This window comes from Hypanus sabinus, chromosome 4 (genome assembly GCF_030144855.1).
Source record: "Hypanus sabinus isolate sHypSab1 chromosome 4, sHypSab1.hap1, whole genome shotgun sequence".
In the NCBI taxonomy this organism is placed as follows: domain Eukaryota; kingdom Metazoa; phylum Chordata; class Chondrichthyes; order Myliobatiformes; family Dasyatidae; genus Hypanus; species Hypanus sabinus.
In genome coordinates, this window is record NC_082709.1 from 58834876 (window position 1) to 58857815 (window position 22940).

The following is a 22940-nucleotide window of genomic DNA, read 5'->3' on the forward strand; positions in this document are numbered from 1 at the left end:
CTGCACAGGAAGCACCAGACGCAGTATACCACTCCAGCCGACTCACAAGTGAAATGTTGCCTCACCTGGACGGACTGTCTGGGACCCTGAATGGTGGTGAGGGAGGAAGTGTAAGGGCAGGTGTAGCACTTGTTCTGCTTCCAAGGATAAGTGCCAGGAAAGAGATCGGTGGGAAGAAATGGGGGGGACGAATGGACAAGGGAGTCATGTAGGGAGTGATTCCTGCAGAAAACGCAGTGGGGAGGGAAAGATGTGCTTGGTAGTGGGATCCCATTGGAAGTGGTGGAAGTTACGGAGAATTATATGTTGGACCCGGAGGCTGGTGGGGTGGTAGGTGAGGACAAGGGGAACCCTATCCCGAGTGGGGTGGTGGGTAGATGTGCGTGAAATGGGAGAGATACATTTGAGAGCAGAGTTAATGGTGGAGCAAGGGAAGCCCCTTTCTTTAAAAAAGGAAGACATCTCCTTCGTCCTGGAATGAAAAGCCTCATCCTGAGAACAGATGCGGCGGCGACGGAGGAATTGGGAGAAGGGGATGGCATTTTTGCAAGAGACAGGGTCGGAAGAGGAATAGTCCAGGTAGCTGTGAGAGTCTGTAGGGTTACAGTAGTTATCAGTAGATAAGCCGTCTCCAGAGATGGAGACAGAAAGATCAAGAAAGGGGAGGGAGGTGTCGGAAATGGACCAGGTAAATTTGAGGGCAGGGTGAAAGTTGGAGGCAAAGTTAATGAAGTCAACGAGCTCAGCATGCTTGCAGGAGGCAGCGCCAATGCAATCATCGATGTAGTGAAGGAAAAGTAGGGGGCAGATACCCGTATAGGTTTGGAACATGGACTGTTCCACAAAGCCAACAAAAAGACAGGCATAGCTGGGACCCATACGGGTGCCTATGGCTACACCTTTGGTTTGGAGGAAGTGGGAGGAGCCAAAGGAGAAATTATTGAGAGCAAGGACTAATTCCGCTAGATGGAGGAGAGTGGTGGTAGATGGAACTGGTTAGTTCTGGAATCCAAAAAGAAGCGGAGAGTTTTGAGACTTTCCTGGTAGGGGATGGAGGTATATAGGGACTGGACATCCATGGTGAAAATAAGGCGGTGGGGGCCAGGGAACTTAAAATCATTGAAAAAATGCAAAGCATGAGAAGTATCACGAACATAGGTGGGAAGGGATTGAACAAGGGGGGATCAAACAGTGTCGAGGTATGCAGAAATGAGTTTGGTGGGGCAGGAGCAAGCTGAGACAATGGGTCTACCTGGACAGACAGGTTTGTGGATCTTGGGTAGGAGGTAGAAACGGGAAGTGCGGGGTGTGGGAACTATGAGGTTGGTGGCAGTGGATGGGAGATCCCCAGAGCTGATAAGGTTGGTGATGGTGTGGGAGACAGTGGCTTGGTACTCCTTAGTGGGGTCACGATTGAGGGGTAAATAAGAGGAGGTATCAGCGAGTTGTCGCTGTGCCTCACTTGGCAAGGTAGAGGTCAGTATGCCAGACTACAACAACGCCCCGCTTATCAGCGGGTTTTATAGTAAGGTTGGGATTGGTGCAGAGGGAGTGAAGAGCAGAGCGTTCGGAAGGAGTGAGGTTGGAATTGGAACAATAGACAGTAGGTGCAGGAGTGGGCCATTCGGCCCTTCTAGCCAGCACCGCCATTCACTCTGATCATGGCTGATCATACACATGCACAGTCAGTACCCCATTCCTGCCCTCTCCCCATATCCCTTGACCCTGCTATCTATAAGAGCTCTATCTAACTCTCTCTTGAATTCATCCAGAGACTTGGCCTCCACTGCCTTCTGGGGCAGAGCATTCCACATATCCACCACTCTCTGGGTGAAAAAGTTTTTCCGCATCTCTGTTCAAAATGGCCTACCCCTTATTCTTAAACTGTGGCCTCTAGTTCTGGACTCACCCATCAGCGGGAACATGCTTCCTGCCTCCAGCGTGTCCAATCCCTTAATAATCTTATATATTTCAATCAGATCCCCTCTCATTCTTCTAAATTCCAGTGTAAAACAAGGTGTGGTGAAGTCAAGATGGTTGATGTCCCGTCGGCAGTTAGCAATAAAGAGACCCAGAGCAGGCAGAAGACCAGAGCGGGGTGTCCATGAGGAGGAGGAGGTTCCAGCAAGTTCTGTCTTTGGCTAGTCATAAGAAGAACATACCCCTTCATTATACTGGAGGGGTTGGGGGAAGGACAAGTGTGTAAGCACAGTGGAAGCAGATAGCTTCTCCTGCATTTGGGGTAATATCTGTTGAGAACCCCAAATCACTTGCATTTTTGCAGCTACATTCAATGGCCACTCTATTAGGTACACCTGTTCTTTAATCCAGATAACTAATCAGCCAATCATGTGGCATCAACTCAAGGCATAAAAGCATGCAGACCTGTTCAGAAGGTTCAGTTGGTGTTCAGATCAAACATCAGAATGGGGAAATATGTGATAGAAGTCACTTTGACTGTGGAATGACTGTTGGTGCCAGACGGGACAGTTTGAATAGCTCAGAAACTACTGATCTCCTGGAATCTCACACACACCAGTCTCTAGAGTTTATAGAAAATGGTACAAAAACATTCTGTGAGTGGCGGTTCTGTGGCAAAGATGCCTTGTTAATGAGAGAGATCAGAGGAGAATGGCTAGTTTAGTTCAAGCTGACAGGAAAGCGACATTGACTCTAAATAACCATTTGTTACAACAGTGGTGTACAGAAGAGCATCTCTGAATGCACAACACATCAATACTTGAAGTGGATGGGCTAAAGCAATGGAAGACTGTGAACAGACACCCAGTGGCCACTTTATTAGCTACAGGAGGTATCTAATAAAGCCTCAGCATTACATCCTTGCTTTTATATTCTCCTTGGTACTGAGCAGTAGAGAATCAGCCAGGACTGTTGGATTGCAGTAGCAAAGTTCTCACCTTCTTCAAGACACATATCCAGATTCCATTGATGATTGACAGAAATTGGAGTGAGAAACAGAAAATACTGGTAATTCTCAGCAGTTCATGCAGCATCTGTGGAGAGTGAAACAGGGTTAACATTACTGTAGATCCTATTTAAAAGCTTGTGTTTTTTTTTTATCTCTAATACCCCTTTAAAATCTGTGGTAGACTGTTTCAGAAACAGTTCGCCTGACGGCAATCTAATTTAAACCAGACTCACTAAAAATATTTTGTTCCACCTTCACAATTCTTTTAACTTTGTCCTCTGCTTAACAGGAATTTACCTCCGTTTAGCTTTTAACGATTCATTATAGAGCTTTTCAAACATCTGTGACAATTTGTGAGCTATAAACTCCCAGAAGTATCACTGACATGAGTAACACATACAAAATGCTGGGGGATCTCAGCAGGTCAGGCAGCATCTGTGCAAAAGGATTAAACTGTCTTGTTCATTGTTTGTTCCTTTCAATAGATGCTGCCTGATCTGCTGATGTTCTTCAGCATTTTATGTGTATTACTTGGATTTCCAGCATTTGCAGAATCTCTTGTGTTTATCAAAGGGATGATTATCTTTTGTCTAACTTTTCTGACAGTCGTCATGTTATACAGCACAGCAACAGGTCTACTGGCCTACTTCACCTATGCCAACCATGTTGCCCATCTCAGCTGGTCCCATTTACCTACATTTAGCTCGTATCCCTCCAAATCTCTCCTATTCGTGTACATGTCTAAATGTCTTAAACATGGTACCTGCCTCTTCCACTTCCTCCGGCAGTTTGTTCCATATGCTTAGCACCCTCTACGTGGGGGGAGAAAGGTTTGAATCTTCTTTAAACCTTTTTTTTCTCATCTTAACGCTGGTTTTAGAGACACCCCTACCAAGGGGAAAGGACTGTGGCCATTCATCTTATCTATGCCTCTGCCCTAGCCTATCCAGTCTCTCCTTATAATTCAAGCCCTTCAGTCCATGTGAACCTTTTCTATACTCTTTGCAGTCTAGTGGCATTCTTCAGTATTAGCTTGGATCATGGTGCTCAGGTCTCTGCATTATTTTTCCCAACACAAATATACAGTAATTCAAACTAACGTGTTGGTAGGTTGGTTTGAGTATCGCAGAAGCTGCTTGTCTGAGATTTTCATGCAAGTAGTTTCTAGAGCTTGCAGAGAATGGTAGGAAAAATAAAAACATCCAGTGAGTGGCGGTTCTATGGGCAAAAATGCCTTCTTAATGAGAGAGGTCGGAGGAAAATGGCTAGACTGGGACTGGTTCAAGCTGACAGGAAGGTGACTAACTCAAGTAGAGCATAGTGCAGAAGAGCTTCTCTGAACGCACAACATGTCGAACCTTGAATTGGATGGGCTAAAGCAGCAACAGACGACCAACATACATCCAGTAGCCACTTAATTAGGTACCTCCTGTACCTAATAAAATGGCCACTGAGTGTGTGAGCTTTGGCCTTTATTCAGTGAAAGAGGGTTAGAGTTGATCCATTTAACATATAAGGATCTCACAGGGCTTGACAAGGTAGATACTAAGAAGTTACTGAAAATCTTGAACTGATGGTCATGGTTTAAAAATAGATTGCACTTAGGAGAGTAGTGTGTGAATTTCTTGGGAGCGTTGAAAATAAAACCAGAGCAAATATAAAGGCCAAAAGAGGTTAACATCGACAAAGCACATACCCTTAGTGGCCACTTTATTAGGTACAGGAAGTAGCTACTGAGTATATGTTTGTGGTCTTCTGTTGCTGTAGACTATGCACTTCTAGTTGGATGTGCTGTGTGTTCAGAGATGCTCTTCTGCACAGTTATTTGAGTTTCCTTGTCAGCTTGGAAATCTGACATAAAAACAGAAAATGCTAGAAATAACTCAGCAGGTCAGGCAGCTTCAGTGAGTAGAGACATTGAGTAAATGTTTCAGGCTGTAAAGACCCTTTGTAAAACAAGAAGGGCGAAGAAATTTATTTTTAAGTTGGAGAGAGTAGGGAGAGATGAATGTTCAAAGGGAATATTCTGTGACATAGTGAAGCTGGGGTCACTGTGGGGATCAGTTGTTAGATGGTGAGAGAGAAGTGCAAGATTGCACCGCAAGTCAGGATTTGCTCTTGGAGAGAAAGGAGAAACAGCAAAATAAAAAACTTGCAGCCAAAATTGCTGGTTCTGATACAGCAAAAACAAGTTACTCGATGTTGTTAAATTTAGTTGGGTGTGATGTGGAACTTCCTGTGACGGTGGTGCAGGTAGAACTTCAGGACTTTGAGGAGCAAATTGAAAAATCATAATTTGCATGACTGTGGGGATTAGGACTGGATGAAATTCTTGGAGCTGATGCAGGCTCAATAGACTGAGTAGTCTCTTGTACTGTAACAGCTGTCTGATTCTGTAACCAAGAGAGCAAAATCAGTGGAGTAACTTAATGAGATTTTGAGGTTTGATCTTGGTCAGTTCATTATTCAGACAGCAGGTCACAACCTAATCCCAATCTCCCTTGAAAAGTTGAAATCTGTGAATTTCATGACTTCCTCGACCAAAAGCAAGAGAGCAGTAAGCCAACTCAGTGTGTGAGGGAGCACGTATGATAAATCTTCTCCTCTGTGTTTCTGCCCTTGGCTCATGACTCATCTACTTTAGTTTTGTGACACACATCCCCCCCCCCACCCCTTGAATTAGAGGTGGGGGCAAGCTAACTTGCTTTGCTTGGTTTACTCAAAATTAAAATCCATTACAAACCAGCAGAGTGCTCTCTTATGTAGGCGGCATTTGTAGATAACATGAGGGTTGATACATCTACAAACGTTTGTACTATTAGTTAAGCTATTTCAGCCTTCGAGTTAGTCACTAGAGTGGTAAATATTGAGATGCCATTTACAAATTTAGATTAGTCTATTGACTGGCAAGAGGAGATTAATCCATTGCATTGTATATCTTCTGTGTCTAAATATATGCAAATACATTGAAAAATACATTTTTTTTTCTGATGAGGCATTTTCAAACTACATGCTGGTTAAACCTAAGATTGTTCTTGGAAGAGTAAATAGACACTGAGTCTTAAAAGTTAATGCTTGAGCAGGTGAATTAAAGCACTGTCTATGTGATACATTTTTATTTCCTGAAAGGGCAGGGAGATATCAGAGGGCTACAGAGACTGAGGAGAAAATTGAGATCTATGAACTTGCTTGAAAGCCAGGAATTGTCAGTGAGGCATTGTAATGAGTAACTTTGCTGCTGGATTACGGGGCAGGAGAATTTGTGGTGCTTTTCTGAGTCACAGCTCTTTCCAGATGTACTGTGAGGTATATTGTATGTGAGCATTGTGAGGGAAACCGTTTAAATGCCTGTGATCCCCACATTGTTGTAAGATATCCTGTTGTATGAGGAATGCTTGATGGCTCTAGGCCTGTATATGTTGGAGTCTAGAAGAATTGAAACCTATTGCACACTTAAAGGCCTAGATGAAGTGGACATGAGGAGGATGTTCCCTGTGGTGGATAGTCTAAGACCAGAGGCCACAGCTTCAGAATTCAAAGACATCCCTTTAGAACAGAGATGAAGGAAGAATTCATTTGGGTAGTGGGTAGTGTATCTGTGGGATTCATTGCCACAGACAGCTCTGAAGGCCAAGTCATTGAGTATATTTAAAGTGGAAGTTAATAGGTTTTTGATTAGTAAGAATGTCAAAGGTTATGGGAAGAAGGCAGGGAGAATGGGGTTGATAATAAATCAGCCATAATGGATTGGTGGAGCAGACCTGATCGGCCAAATGGCTTAATTCTGCTCCAGTGTTTTATGACAGGACTAAGAAGGTAATTATTTCTGATTAAAGGTTAGTTTCATTTGTCACATGTACATAACTAATTTTTTGAAATGTGTGAGGAAACTGGAGCATCCTGAGGAAACCCATGTGGTTATACGGAGAGAGTACAAACTCATAGAAAAGATAGAAAAAAGCTTTTCAACCCATATAGTCCATGCCGAACTATTTAAACTGCCTACTCTCTTCAACCTGCACCCAGAGCATTACCCTCCATACCCCTACTATCCATGTACCTATCTAAACTTCTTTCAAATGTTGATATCGAGCCCACCTACATTGACAGCTCATTCCATACTCTCAAGACCCTTGGAGTGAAAAAGTTTCTCCTCATGTTCCCCTTAAACATTTCATCTTCCACCCTTAACCCATGCCCTATGATTGCAGTCCCACCCAACCTCAGTGGAAAAAGCCTACTTGCATTTATCCTATCTATAGTCCTCATAATTTTCTGTATCTCTATCAAATCTTCCCTCAATATTTTATGTTCTAAGGAATAAAGTTCTTACCTATTTAATTTTTCCTTATAATTCAGGTCCTCCAGTCCTGGCAACATCCTTGTAATTTTTTCTGTACACTTTCCTGTAGGTAGCTGGTCAAAAACTGCACACAGTACTCCAAATTAGGCTTCACCAATGTCTTAACATAACATCCCCTCTCAAGTACTCAATACTGTGATTTATGGAGGCCATTGTTCCAAAAGCTTTCTTTACAATCCTATCTTCCTGTGACGCCACTTCAAATAAATTTTGGACCTGTATTCCCAGATCCCTTTGTTCTACAGCACTCTTCAGTGCCTACCGTTCACTGTGTAAGACCTACCCTGGTTGGTCCTCCCGAAGGACAACACCTTGCACTTTTCTGCATTAAACTTCATCTGTCATTTCATCCAGCTGGACCAGATCCCTCTGCAGGCTCTGATAGTCTTCCTCGCTGTTCACTACAACCCAGCTTGTCATCCACAGATTTGCTGATCCAGCTAACCACATTATCATCCAGACCGTTGATATAGATAACAAACAACTGACCTGGCACCAGTCCATGCGGTACTCCACTTATCACAGGCCTCCAGTTAGACTCTACTGTCACTCTCTGGCTTCTCCTACAAAGCCAATATCTAATCCAATTTACTACCTCATCTTGAATGCTGAATGACTGAACCTTCCTGAATAACCTCCCATGCGGACCTTCTCAAGTGCCTTACAACATGTAGACAACAGCCACTGCCTTGCTGTCAACGTTTCTGGCAACTACCTTGAAAAACTCTATAAGATTGGTTCGACACAGCCTACCACACACCAAGCCATGCTGACTATCCTTGGTCAGTCTATGTCTATCCAAATACTCATATATCCGGTCCCTTAGAGTACCTTCCAATAACTTTCCCATTACTGGTGTCAGTGTCACTAGCCTATAATTTCCCAGTTTATTTTTAGAACTCTTCTTAAACAATGGTACAGCGTTAGCTACCCTCCAATCCTTCGGTACCTAGCCTTTTGCTAAGGATGATTTAAACATCTCTTCTAGGGGCGCCTACTATTTCCGCACTTGCCTCCCACGTGGTCAAAGAGAATGCCTTCTCAGGCCCTGGGGATTTATCCATCCTAATTTTCCTCTAAACATCAACCACCTCCTCGTCTGTAATCTGTATAGGGTCTATGACCTCATTGCTGCTTTGCCTCACTTCTTTAGACTTGATGTCTGTCTCCCAAGTAACTACAGATTTTAAAAAATGCATTTAAGTTCTTCCCATCTGTTTTGGCTCCATGAATAGAATATCATTCTGATCTTCCAGAGGACCAATTTTGTCCCTTGCATCCTTTTGCTCTCCACATATCTGTTGAATCCCTTAGTATTCTCCTTCACCTGATTGTGGAGCCATATAAAAATGCAGCACAGAAACGCCCTTCAGCCTATCTAGTTCATGCCAAACTATTTAAGCTGCCTACTCTCATTGACCTGCAGCCAGACCACAACCCTCGATACCCCTACCATCCACATAACTACTGAAACATCTCCTAAACATTGAAATCAAGCTTTGCTGCACCACTTGCACTGGCAGCTAGTTCCACATTCTCACGACCCTCTGAGTGAAGAAATCTCCCCTAATGCTCCCCTTAAACTTTTAACTTTTCGTCCTTAACCTATGACCTCTTATTGTAGTCCCACCCAACCTCAGTGGAAAAAGCTTGCTTACATTTACCCCTCTGTCTAGGGCAACCTCATGCCTTCTTTTAGCCCTCCTGATTTCCTTAAGTGTTCTCTTGCATTTCTTAAACTCCATAAGTACCTCATTTGTTCCTACCTGTCTATACGTTATGTGCCTCCTTTTTTTTTCTTAGCCAGGGCTCCAATATCTCTATAATGGTTCAATTTAATATCAGAGAATGTGTGCAATATACATCTGAAGTTTTTGTTCTTTGCAGACATCTGTGAAAACAGAAGGGTACCCCAAAAATGAGTGACAGTAAAAATGTTAGAGTTCCAAAGACCCCCCCCCCAACATCCCCCTCCCACACACACGCAGCTACAAAGCATCGACCCTCCCCAACCCCCACTTATTTCAGTAATTAGCACCAGCACCCACAACCTACCAAGCAAGCAATAACAAAGCCCCTGAAAGAGACCATGATCTGCAGTACAACAAAAGCTGTTCATTCACCCAACAGTTTGACATACCACAGGCTCTCTCTCAATCCCTGATAAAGCGGCACACTGACTAACAACACAGCAAAAAAATCACTCACTGATTTACGGTGTTAGAGTCTGTCACATCGTTAATTTTTCCCTGAGTACCCCAACTCAAGAATCAACAACAAACTCTCCCCACCAACAAGAGAAAGAGAGAGAGAAAAGGATAGTCCTTTGACAACTGATCTGTTGTTCCCAATTATCCGTTTTTTCCTGCAATGCTTCATTTGGCGGTACTGGCATAGAATCAATCCATCCTCAGAGTCATGGCCTTGGAACCCCAAACGCACACTCATCCTCTAGGCCACATCCTTGAGATATCAAAAAACGACAGGTCAGTGAGCCCTGGTGACGGGAACCAACATCATAAAGAAGTGAAGTTTGAGTGAAGCTCGAGGTCAGAGTCTTCGACAAAACCCCATCCACCTTGAAAAGGAAAAAGAGAGACATTAAAGATAGAAATTAAGCTGTTTCCACAGATGAGCTCAAAGAAGCCGTTGTCTAGCGCCATTGTACCTCTGCCCAAAAATGAAGGTTCCCTAAACTTACTATCTTTACCATAGGAGCTTAAAAATGTTTTGAAGTTCATTTATCCAACTTGTATCACTCCATTTCTCAACATAATTATTGTGCTAGAAGAGCAGAGAGAGGTGGGGAGGTTTAAAAAGGCAATTTCAGATCTTGAGCCCAAAGTATCTGAAGATGTGTCTGCATCATTGATTAGAATTGAAGAAGCATTAAAAATATTGATAATTTGTCCATTGCAAAATGAAAGCAGAGGCTTGGATGAACTAAAGTTTACATAAATGCAAAGCCTCTGGTTTTGTATCCACTCCCATATGGAGGAGTTTGCTTTTAATAACAAGAGGAACTGTACCAGTGTGCTGTATACTGAACCCGATGGCACTTCTGTGCTCTAATGACCTGTCGCACTTTCTTTCCACCTTCAGGTAATGTAACCCCCACAGGATCTGCATCACAGATGGCAAGTGGAATCAGTCTGGTGTCCTTCAACAGCCGCCCTGAAGGAATGCACCAGCGCTCTTACTCTGTGTCCAGTGCAGATCAGTGGAGTGAAGCCACTGTCATCGCCAACTCTGGCATCAGCAGCGGTAAGTGAGACAGTCAGCTTCATCTAGGTTGTGATGGGTCTCCCTCATTTGATTCTACTCTTCACCAGACAGGACAATAATGAACTAGATGTGTTTGAATGGCAGTCTAGTAGTTTTGTGCTCACCATTACTAATACTAGCATCGTAGTTTAGATTTAATTAATCAACTTTAGAGTTTCTGTGGATCATCAGTTCAGGCCTTCTGTGATTTTGTATCCTAGATTTTGTTTTTTTTTTTCAGAACTGAATGTTTTAACTAATCTGCCAGAACCTTCTGACATTCTGCAATGTTTAATTAATGGTAAAACACAGACCTGTATTAGGATCTAATTGAGAAAGACACCTCTCAGCTGGTCATCTCTGGCCTGGCTTTTTGATAATCCAATTCAGCTGAAATGTCACTTTCATGGCTTTGCAAATGGTTTTCACTTTGTATTTCTCCTTATCTTCTCTGAACATTACAACTGTCTGCTCCAAAAGTCCTTCTAGTTCTTCTAACTATCTCAGAAATACCAGTAGTAATGCAGAATGAGAGCATTTGTGAAGAAAAATTCTTGGTTTTATAACAGAAAACCTTTTCAAACATTGGAAATTGTTAAACAACTTTCCAGGAGATTAAAGACCAAGAAATTGCCAAATTTCTCATCATTTGATATGTATCAGTTTAGAACTGGGGTTTCCACTATCAATGCAGATCTACCTGGTTCCTGTATGCAGTTGGAAATGAACACACTGTGGCTATGGCTTTCTCAATGGTTCACACTTTTCAGAGAAATAGTATCTCGTTACAGTACATAGTATTGCAATTAATATTATTAATAGAAATTGTTTCTATCATTTCAGAAACCTGTAGTTAGGAGTGGATATCTACTAAGGCATATAGTGTCTTTCCAAAGGAGAAAGTCTAGGAGATTCTACCACTCATCAATACATTAGGAACAAAAAACCTACCAACCCACATGTCTGGGATGACTACAGGAACACTTGAAGAAATCCCATGTAGTGAAAGGGAAAATGCTGCACACTCATCACAGATCATACTGAAAGTCACGATTAAATTTGGGTCACTGGAGCTAAAAGGCAGCATTTTCAAGCAGAGTAGTTATGAACAGGAATTCACTGTACATCAATTAAATCCAAAGTTTCAAAATGATTAAATACGTGAGAGAATAGTTTGCAGGGCTGTGAGGGAAGACAGAAGGAATGGGGCTGATGGGATTGTACTAGGACCCAGCATCGTCAGCCAAATGCCTTTCTCCTGTGTTTTAATTCCTTATGATGGGTGGGAGGTCATTATTGAGGCAGCTGAAGACAAGTAGTCCAAGGATTGTGCCCCGAAGACTCCTGGTGATAACCTAGATTGTTGATTGTTTCCCAAACACCACAGCTGTCTTCCTCGGTGCTGGCGATGGTAACCATGTTGGAAGTTTTCTCCTCATTTTCCCATTGCCAAGGACTTCCAGGGCTGTTTATCGTCATAGTCAGATGCAGCCCTGATTTCAGGAGCAACCACATTCACCGCACACCAGGATTCTGCATTTGTTCATAACTGGACTGAATTTGCTGCAAGATCAAGAGCTGAGTAACTGGTGGAGTCTAAACTGAGCACTGACAGGGCGAATAAGTTTCACTTACTCCTACTGTCATCAACCAGGGCCATTGAAGTAATTTTCATTGTCATGCAAATGCAGGCCCTTTGGCCCACCACGTCTATGCAGAGCACCCATTTACCAGCACATGGTCAGTCACTTACTAATCCTTGGTAATTCAAGTGCTTGTTCTATTGATTCTTAAATGTCTCTGTCTCCACCACCCCATCAGGCATTGTCCAGATTACAATACTCTTTGGATTGAAAAAGAATTCCTTCCTTGGATCCTTTCCAAACCTACTCCTGAGAGGAAACCCATGATCCCTCCACCCCCAACCCCCAGTCATATACAACTCTGCCATGGGAAAGTGTTTCTTATTTACCTACCCTTTCTGGGCCTCTCATTGTAATCTGACAGCTACCTGGATGAGGTTGCACTCTGCTGTTTCAAATTTAGCTGGAGAATTATTGATGGGTCAGCATCATCTATCATCAGATCCACAAACTGCCAATGTCATTTGCACTATTGGTGACTTTGCAACCATGAATAATTAATTTTCATATAATTACTACATTTCACTCATGAAGTAGCTGCTTACTCAGATATTTCAGAGCCTGCACAATTTCTGCTTCACTTACCCGTATCCTCTCTCAGCCGGACACCAAGGACCCCAGGACACTAGTTCTAAGAATGATAGAATCATTCCCCTCAGTTCTAGCCAAAACACATCCCACAGTCATCATAACTGGGAAAAAAAGATCATATGGGGGAACTTCTTTGCAAATTGACGGCTGTATTTTCTTCACCATAGTTGTGACAGGTCATTGAAACATGCAGTGTAATGTGTCATTTGTGCCAAATCAAATCAAATCAGTGAGGATTGTACTGGGTAGCCTGCAAGTATCACCAGATTTCTGACCCCAACATAACATGCCCACAACTCACTAATCCTAACCCATACACCTTTGGAATGCGGAGCAACCAAGCAACCATCAGGAGAATGTACAAGCTCCTTACAGGTGGCAGCAAGAATCAAGCCCCAGTCTTACAGCCAGTGCTGTAAAGCTTTGTGCAAACCACAGTTGTGTGGGGAGGAGTAGAGAGAGCAGAGGGAATGTGATAGGGTTCAAATCAAGGTAGCAGAGACTTTATATTTTGCCATTTGGTGAAGAAGTAAAAGGAACAATTAAAACTGAAATCCTCAGCAATCTCCATTGAAGAAAGGTGAAGAAAATGGTTATCTGAAATGATTGAATTCAGTACTGAGTCCAAAAGCAACAATGTGGCCAATTAGAAAATGAGGTGCTGTTGTCCAGTATATATTGGACCTTCTTGGAATAATGGGGGTCAAAATCGAAATGATACTGGGATGTAGGTCTGCAGATGTACTGAATGATAGCTTTTATCTTACTGGACAATACAGCCAGTATATATGGCTGAGTAACCCACGTCTGTTTCAATGTTCCTGCAGCTGGAAAGCATACATCATATCAGAATTGATCAAAATCACTACTGAGCATCAGTATTGTGGGCCTAGAATCATTGGAGTGCTCAATTTTGTGTTCATTTGCAGAAATTAATCATCATTTACTTTGAACATTCCTGTTTGCTTTTGAGAATATGATGTTAGCTGCCATCGCAATCCTTCTGGTGAAGGTACCTTCAGTAGTTTCAATGCCTAGACCAGGGGTCAGCAACCTTTACCACTGAAAGAGCCATTTGGGACCCGTTTCCCACAGAAAAGAAAACACTGGGAGCCACAAAACCCGTTTGACATTTAAAATGAAATAACACTGCATACAACGTTTTTTTTGCAAACTATAATGTGTTGCATTTATGAAATCGATGAACTCCTGCAGAGAAAACGAAATTACATTTCTGCATGCAACAAAAACATTTTGAACTCTGAAAAAAAGACGTTGGGTTGAAGGTTACTCTTAAGTAAAATACTCAATGTCTATTTGAGTCCTTCTTGTATTTATGAAAAACGCCAAACTTAAATTTTCCACCAGCAGCAAACCAAAAATAACGTCAGCCAGCTGTCAACCTGAAAAATAAAAGGACTATTTCACTGAACAATGAAAAAATATGAATATACGTAAAATAATAGGCAATTAAAATATTTATCATACTTGGTTAATGGGATTTCTGCTCCTGGACCTCAGCGCACAGCGTCTGCACATTAGGGCTGTAGGACGTCACCTTCATCTTTACACAGGATCGCAAGCTGTCATCTGTGAGGCGTGCGCGATGTTTGTTTTTAATAAAGTTCATGTTGGAGAACACCTGCTCACATATGTGGATCCAAAGATCGACAGGACTCCAAGCGCATACTTTTTAATGTTTACATAAATGTCAGGGATAGCATTACATGTTTCGAACACAAGTTTGTCTGGTTTGGGGAGGTTTTCAATATCACTCCATTTGTGATTCTGAGCAAGAACGGCCTTCTGACGGGCAACATCTTCAAGGTCTGCTGTCAAGCGTCTAAACTTGGACACCCATATGTCTTTGTCGGCTATATCGGCCAGTTCCATCTCAAGATCAGGTTGACTCACACCTGCCAATGCAGTCGTATTCAATAGGGATGGATCGATGCTTAGGGGAGTGACCGGGAAGGATAATGTGTTTTTTTCCTCTCTGAACTCACAGAAGTGTTTCCCAAACGATGTTTGCATTGCGATGATTGCAGAATGTAAATACTCCGAATTTATCATGTCATGACCTTGTTTGAACTCTCTCAAATTGGGGAAGTGAGACAATGTGCCTTTCTGTAAATCTCTGGCAAGCACTGTCAACTTGCGCTCGAATGCCAAAACATCCTCCAACATGTGTAGGGCTGTACGTCCTTTCCCCTGAAGAGCTGTGTTCAGGTGCGCTGTCATGTCTACCATGAAGTGTAGATTTTCCAGCTACTTTGGCTGTTCCAGCTCAGGAAAGGTGAGCCCTTTGCTGCCCAGGAAAGTTTTCACTTCTTCCAGACACGCGACAAAGCGTTTCAGCACCTCCCCTCTGGACAGCCAGCGATAAAAACACATCGTAGCGGTATGCTACACGCAGTCAGTAAAATGCAGTCAAAGATAACTTTATTCGAACTAAACAGCCTTGCTTTTAAGCCTCCCTCAACCCAACCCCAATGGGCGTGGATGCTCCAAAAGACACTTACTCACAAACCCCGTAGGCTATCTCCCTTAGCCTGAACGCTGGCTAATTGTGAGCCGGTTCTGATGTGCCAGGAAATGGGTCGGCACAACGTTTTATTTAGATTGTACAAGATCACCATAATCTTCAAATTTAGAATTACATTTCAAAAACTGACAAACTAACATAAAATACATTTTAATTAAATACTGACGATTTATTTTCCAAAGCCACAGGGAGCCGCAGCACAGAGATGAAAGAGCCGCATGCGGCTCCAGAGCCGCGGGTTGCCGACCCCCAGCCTAGACCCATCCATGATGAAGGGGCAGTGATATATTTGCAAGAGAGGAGAAGACCTTTGGGAGTTGTGATCCCATGGGCTTACTGCCCTTCTAGATCACGAAGGTCAGAGTTATTGCAGTGTATGTTGTGGAGGTGCACTGAGGCAGTTGTGCTGGTGGGCATGAGTAGGTAATGGATTTGGTACTAGTCACTCAAGCTGCTTTATCTTGGGGTTGGGTTTTGAGTCTGTGCAGTGTTGTTGGAGCTGCACTAATTTAGGCCTGTGGGACATATTCCATCATACTTGAGCCTAAGAAATTTCACTGCAGTAAACTCAGTCTCTCACTTGCTTTTGTAGTCTTGGTATTGTGTCTGCAGTTAGCATCATGCCAGAATTATCTATGGCCTTACTGCATTCTGTAAAGTGCGCTACATTAGAACATAAAAGCTGGAAGCAGTGGGGCAGTCAGCCTCTCATTCACCAAGATCATGGCTGATCTACCTTAACATTTGTACCTAGCCTGTTCCCCAACCACCCCAGTCTGCCTTTTGGTTCCCCTCTTATTCAGAAAATTACACTGGACAAATTTCCTCAGAGGTGTTGCTTCCTCAGAATGTTTCGTTTGGCTATGATAGTCCGCTTGAAACTGAACATGAATATAATTTCAGACTACTTGTATCACATAGGAATTTGGAGAAGCAAGAAATTGAATATAATTCATTTAATTACATAAGTGTTGACACTTTGCAATAGTTTACCTAAGCTAAAAATGTTTTGTTGATGATTTTCATTTGTACTCAATGTCTGAGGCTTCTTGCTTAAGTGTCCCAACAGTAATCAGCCAGCATTGATGGATTCCAGTTGCCCTGATACTGCTTCTCCTTGACCCCAATGTCCAGTGACGCCTTTCACCATGCTTGTCACCAACAGCACCTGGATTTGCAGGAAAGAAGTCTAAATGGGAATGCAACAACTGTGAGGAGTCCAGGCTTTGTCTTGGTCACCAATTTTACACCAAAAGTAGAGTTCATAGCCTTTCTTAATAAGAGGAGTCATGCTTCATCTTTAAGATTTAAGTGTATACTAACCACAAATATAAAAGAAAGTATTGTGGCTGTTGCATCATTGGCAAGACACTTTGCTATCACAAATACTCTCGAAAATACAATTGCTTTATTATAATGAGTACATACAACATGCTATGCACGAAGAGCATGTGCATCAATGTGATTGTAAACCGAATGCATGTAAATGCAATGCACAGAACAATGTGTGGGTGATGCCTTTCTATAACCTGTCCTGCCATGCAGTATCTGTCCTGCCTAAGTATGCCCAGACATACCTAGAGAAGATAGAAAACTTTTCAGCTTACATTGTGGGCAACATTTTAATTGACTTGAATTATGAATTGAATGACAGATATAGGTGATACAAAAAAAGGTACATAATAAGGACATTTCATGGTGATTTTCATGATCAGCAGCCCAAAGTCCATAAGATACACTCAAAAGTATTCAGGAAACAAAATCTTTGTTGTCCAGTGTTATTGATCTCTTTTCTGAATACTGTTTATGGCAGAGCTTCTACATTCTCTTGGGTTGAACATTTCAAAGGTTCAAATTCAAAATTTCTCTGAGTAAAGAAATTTCTCTTTTATTGCCCTAAATAGCTAAACAAGAATTTCAGATTATGACCCTCCGCTCTGAGACCCCCTCCTGCTCTGTCAGATATTTCAATGAGCTCACCTCACATTCTTCTGTTTTTTTTTAAATTTATTAGCTTTTCAAAACATTTTACAAATTAAAAACCCCAAATCCCAATGAGGAACATTAAAACAGTGCAAAATTAAGCATACAATAACAATATGCTACAAAGGAAGAGAATTTAGCAAAAAAAAAAGCACCTGAATTAAAGACAAGTAAGCTTAGTGTCCTCCCCAAGCCCCACAACACAAGGAAAAACAACAGCAACTCCGGACCAACCACAACACAATATAGAGAGTATAAGTCAGGACAGCCAAACTCCCAGACTGTGAATACACTCAGCAACAGAGGGTAATAATGCCTTCTACCAGAAAAAAAAAGGAGCTGAAAGCAAGGGACCGAAAAGAAAAAAAAACCCTAGTCAAGAGGAAGGTTATGAAAGTACTCGATAAAAGGTCCCCAGACCTTATGGAACTTTAGATCCGAATTGAGAACTGAATAATGAATTTTTTCGAGGTCCAAACAGGCCATGATGTCGTTAAGCCATTGAGCATGAGTGGGCGGGGCAACATCTCTCCATCTGAGAAGGATCAAGCGTCTAGCCAGGAGAGAGGCAAAGGATAATATTCGGCATTTGGTCGGACCCAGACATAAATCTGTCTCGCCCCAAAAACCGAACAGAGCAATTAAGGGGTTTGGTTCTAGGTGCTGATTCAGAATACACGATAACATAGTGAAGACATCTTTCCAGAATTTCTCCAAGCTAGGACGGAACCAGTACATATGGATGAGAGAGGCCACGCCCCTCTTGCATTTATCACAGAGCGGACTAACGCTAGGGTAGAATCGAGATAGTTTAGATTTAGACAAATGGGCTCTATGAGCAATCTTAAACTGTATTAGGCAGTGGCGAGCACAAAGAGAGGTTGAGTTAACCGATTTGAGAACTGAATCCCAGCTCTCCTCAGATAAGGAGATATTTAAATCCTGCTCCCAGGCCATTTTGATTTTATCCATGGGGGCCCGTTGTAAGGCTGCTAGTTTATCTCGGATGATTGATATTAAGCCTTTACCTAGTGGATTCATGGAAAGAAATAGGTCCATAGCATTTTTCGCAGGCATTTCAGGAAAGTTAGGAATTAAAGGAGCAATAAAGTGTCGGATTTGGAGATATCTGAAAAAATGAGCTTTGGGCAGATTGAACTTAACAGAGAGCTGCTGAAAAGAAGCGAAGCGATTATCAATGAAAAGATCTTCAAAATGTCTAATGCCCTTCCTATTACCAAACCTGGAATGCTGAATCGTATGTAGTAGGTAAAAAAAGGTGATTATGAGCAATAGGGCTGGAAACGGAAAACCCCTGGAAACCATAGCATTTCCTGATCTGAGCCCATATACGCAAAGTGTGTCTAACAAGAGGATTAGCTATTGATCTGGGCAGACTACTAGGGAGTGCAGAGCCAAGAAGTGCAGAGATAGATAATACTTTAGTGGAGCTCAGCTCCATCGCCACCCAGTTAGGGCATTTGGGTTGGCCATGGAAGAAAGACCAGAAGGTAGCACAACGTATATTAGCTGCCCAATAATATAAACGAAAGTTAGGTAAAGCCATGCCACTTTATTTTTTAGATTTTTGGAAATGGATTTTATTAATTCTAGAGCGCTTATTCTGCCACAGATATGACAAAATAATAGTCTAAGGAATCAAAAAAAGATTTAGGAATAAAAATTGGGATAGATTGAAATAGGTATAAAAATTTGGGGAGAACATACATTTTAACAACATTAATACGACATAGATAGAGGTGACCATTGTACCAGACTCTGTTTTATAGCATATGAAAGATTGGCAAAGTTTTCACGAAAGAGATCTTTAAACTTCCTTGTGACTGTAATTCCAAGATAAGTAAATTGATTATGGACTACTTTAAAAGGGAGATCATGAAATGTTAGTTCTTGTGCTTCTTTATTAATTGGGAGAAGTTCACTCTTATGTAAATTAAGTTTATAGCCAGAGATCTGGCTAAACTGGTCAAGAAGTGAAAACATTAGAGGTAAGGATGTAGACGGATTTGAGAGAAAGAGCAATAAGTCATCAGCATAGAGAGAAACTTTATGCTCAACACCCCCTCTCCAAATCCCAGTCAATTCAGGGCAGTTTCAAAATGCTATCGCCAGAGGTTCCATAGCCAAATCAAAGAGAAAGGGACTTAAGGGGCATCCCTGACGGGTGCCACGTTTGAGATTAAATACTTGGGATTTCTGAAAATTGGTTAAAACAGAGGCAGTAGGGCACAGGTACAGCAATTGGATCCAAGAGATGAAATTTTGGCCAAGGTCAAATTTTTCTAAAACTGCAAAAAGGTAGTTCCACTCTATACAATCAAATGCTACCTCACATTCTTCTAAACTCTAGAGAGTTGGGTTTTGCTTACTGAACACTCCTCATGTGATAGGTACAGAACAAAACATTTTCTTCGCCCACATATTTTTTATATCAAATGTGTACTTTAGTAGGTGCAGTGACATAAATTCTGCTCAATACTCCACAAGATAACACTAAGGACCAATATAAATGTAGTAACAAGATTTTTGTTCTTATGCTCGTATCTTTTAGTAATAAAGTCCAACATACCATTAACTGTCGTAGCTGTCTACTGAACTTGCATGTGACTTTTTCAATGACTCTTATAGCAGGACATTCAAGTTTTTTTAAACAAATGTATTTTGTATTTCCCTGTGTAAACTGAGAACTTTCTTTTTTTTTTACACTGAGTTACAGACTAAACATTGTACCATGAGTGAACATCCCTACTTCTAACCTTGTGAGTGGGGGAGGGAGTCAAATGATGAAACATCTGAAAATGAATGGGCCAAGACCACCATCTGAGAAACATCTGCAGCAAAATCCATTTCAGACTGGAGCAATGTCCAGAACCCAGAACCATCATTCTTTATGTGAAGTATGGCATCAAACAGTGGAGGACTTTCCTTTGGATTCTCACTAACTTCTCCTTAACTGGAGTTCTATCATGCCATCTTCAGTCAAAGGTTGTCAGAACCCTCAGAATAGTTTGTCAGAATAGTTGAAACTATTCATTTCAACTGTTTTGTCCACAGTAATCAAGCTTTGCCTAACAGGCAAAGGCATTAGTTGCAGTGGACCAATTATTCTTGATATTTCCTTTGAATTTCCAAGAATTTCAATATCATTTCTTGTGACTGGCAATGAAGAGAAGGAAGCCCGAGCTGAGATCTGTTCCTGAAATGGGCTTTGGGGAAATAGAGAGGAGGAAATGACTGTGATGCCTTGATCCCATATTGATTCCAATAAGTAATGAATGGCAATTATGTATTACTGATACTGGACAAGACTTCCCTGGTTTTATATCAAACTGAAAGAGAAATTAGTTATTGATGTTGCATATACTTTCATTTTAGTTTTAATTGGAAAGAATGTGAAGGGAAGTCAGTGATATGTTTCTAAAGGAAATGCATTTATCAGTCATTGAAAGTGTCAGCTGCTTAACAAATATACATTTGTGTTACTGAATTATTGAACATGGATCAAGCTCATTGACTGCAGATGAATTTACATTCTGGTCGTTACAACACCACTGCAACCTCCAACCGTAACCAATTTAATTTGTTCATGATTCAGGGAGTCATGGATATAACAGGCTGTCTGTAAAAGAAAGGGGCGTTCATTCTGCTTGCATAATGCAAATAGAGTGCAGTGTGGGAACCGAGTTAGACTGTTACTTTACAAACCATAGTTAAGTAGCAGCAGTGCCGATATATGCAGATTTAAAGCTTGGCTTCTGAGCAAAAGTACACAAAACTATTAACAAAATTTCCACTTTGTCCAACTTAGTACAACTAGAACAGAAGTCTAAACTAAGTGCTGAGGTAAAATCAAAAGGAGTACCTTAATATTTAGGCCCATTCAGATAGGCCTAAGAAGATCTCCTGTTCGATTAGTATCTCTGCTCAAAGTCAAATGATATCCGAGGTCATTCAGAAATGGAATTGCCAGTCACAGTACATAAATACAGGTGCTTGTGTGTAGAATTAGATTAGAAGAAAGGCAAAGGATAAGGTGATATTTAGATTTTTTTGTGAGGTCATTTGTTAATTGTTTTGTTTGATTCTTCTGTTGGTGCTTTGCATCTTGGTCCATGTACAGGCATTCGGTGTCCCCAGTAATTGGTGGGTTGAATTTAAGGCAGGAACTTAAGCATTTAGCAGCACTAACAGTTACCAGCAGGGGAAATGTGTTCTCAGATCTCATGGCAGTCAGACACAGTTTAAAAAAAGGAGTACTGTGTCTTCATTAGTGTCTGGGAGCCTTTGAGAGAGACTCCCAAATTTAGTGGATATTTTGTATGCCAGGTCTCTTTGCTGTCCTTATTAACCAGCTACTGGGGTCCCCTGAGTGTTAGCCATTTAAAGCGACGCCTTGTATCATTAGATAAATTGCACTGTAGGAGGCAGAGCAAGGGAGTAAGAGGTGCTAGTTAAACTGAGAAAATGGGGCCAAGAGCAGGGCGCCTGCCTGCAGTAACTGCTTGTGTAGATTTATCACAGGTCGCTTCGATCCAAGGCTTGGGCTCTGCTACACGTTCCACTGTTTATCATGCTAATGGTGTCACACAGACTGAGCGCATCAACTTATAACAATTTCCGAAAGAGATTTTGCTTCGTCCCTAAGTGAACAAGCAGTTTGATTTCATCGTGCAATGTTTAACAACTATAGCCAGTGATACTTGTCTGTTGATTTTCCTGTAACCATTATGGTTATAGTCACATTTAGTCTTTAATGATCTGGATGAAGCAGTAATGATGGATTGTTCTTGTGTGGCAAGGCTGAGAGAGATTGAGTTTAATCTTTAGTTATTATTTCCAGTCTCTGATAGCACCATATGCAGTAAATTGTGCTTATAGTAATGTAGTCACTGGTGAAGTTCAGTTGCCTTTACTCATTGCTGTACGTATTTAAAGGAGAAGCTAGTTAAAATGCATGGGAGGAAGGAATGAAAGGATTGGTTGAAATGAGGCAAGGTTTAATTAAGTGGTTTGTGGGAAGATTTGTGTGGAATGTCCTGTAATAACTAGAATAGACCTGTTGTTCTTCAGAACTTTGAATTCACCGTAAATCATTCCGAGGTAGATTATGTGCTATGGTGACAATTTTACTCTCGCCTGCAGCCATTCCAGTGTTACACATATAAATGAGAAGTGATAATATTTTCTTATTCTGATTAGATGGATGTTGCAACTGATGGAACTGATGTTGGTTCTGAAACTTGATATGACATTAAGCCACAATGAAGATTGGTAGACGTAGAGAAGCAGTGGTTGACTTTGGAATCCTTCCCCCTCCGAGCCACCATGAACTCCTTATTTAACTTGTGCTATTTAGCAATCACATTCTCTTGACTGGATTTTAGATTGGACGCTCTGTGGGGATTATGTAAATCATGTTTGACTTGATTAAGTGACAAGCAAGAATTGTGGTTAGCACAGTCACTTTACATTGTTAGCGATCACCAACCAGGGTGGAATTCCTGCTGCTGTCTGTAAGGAGCTTGTACATTCTCCCTGTGATCGCTCCGGTTTCCTCCCACGTTCCAAAGGTGTATGGTTAGGGTTGGTGAGTGGGCATGC

The 22940-nt window shown here is 41.7% G+C and overlaps 1 protein-coding gene across 5 annotated transcripts in view; it reads left to right on the forward strand.

The window, feature by feature from the left end:
* Positions 1 to 22940, forward strand: part of agap1 (ArfGAP with GTPase domain, ankyrin repeat and PH domain 1) — a 649558-nt gene that overhangs the window by 447415 nt on the left and 179203 nt on the right. For all 5 annotated transcript variants that reach the window (XR_009511654.1, XR_009511655.1, XM_059967178.1 and 2 more), the window contains exon 12: positions 10395 to 10556. Coding sequence is in view for 3 of the 5 variants with exons in the window: in XM_059967178.1 (XP_059823161.1) it covers positions 10395 to 10556 (162 nt within the window). In the remaining 2 variants the exon portion in view is untranslated. The remainder of the gene's footprint in view (positions 1 to 10394; positions 10557 to 22940) is intronic.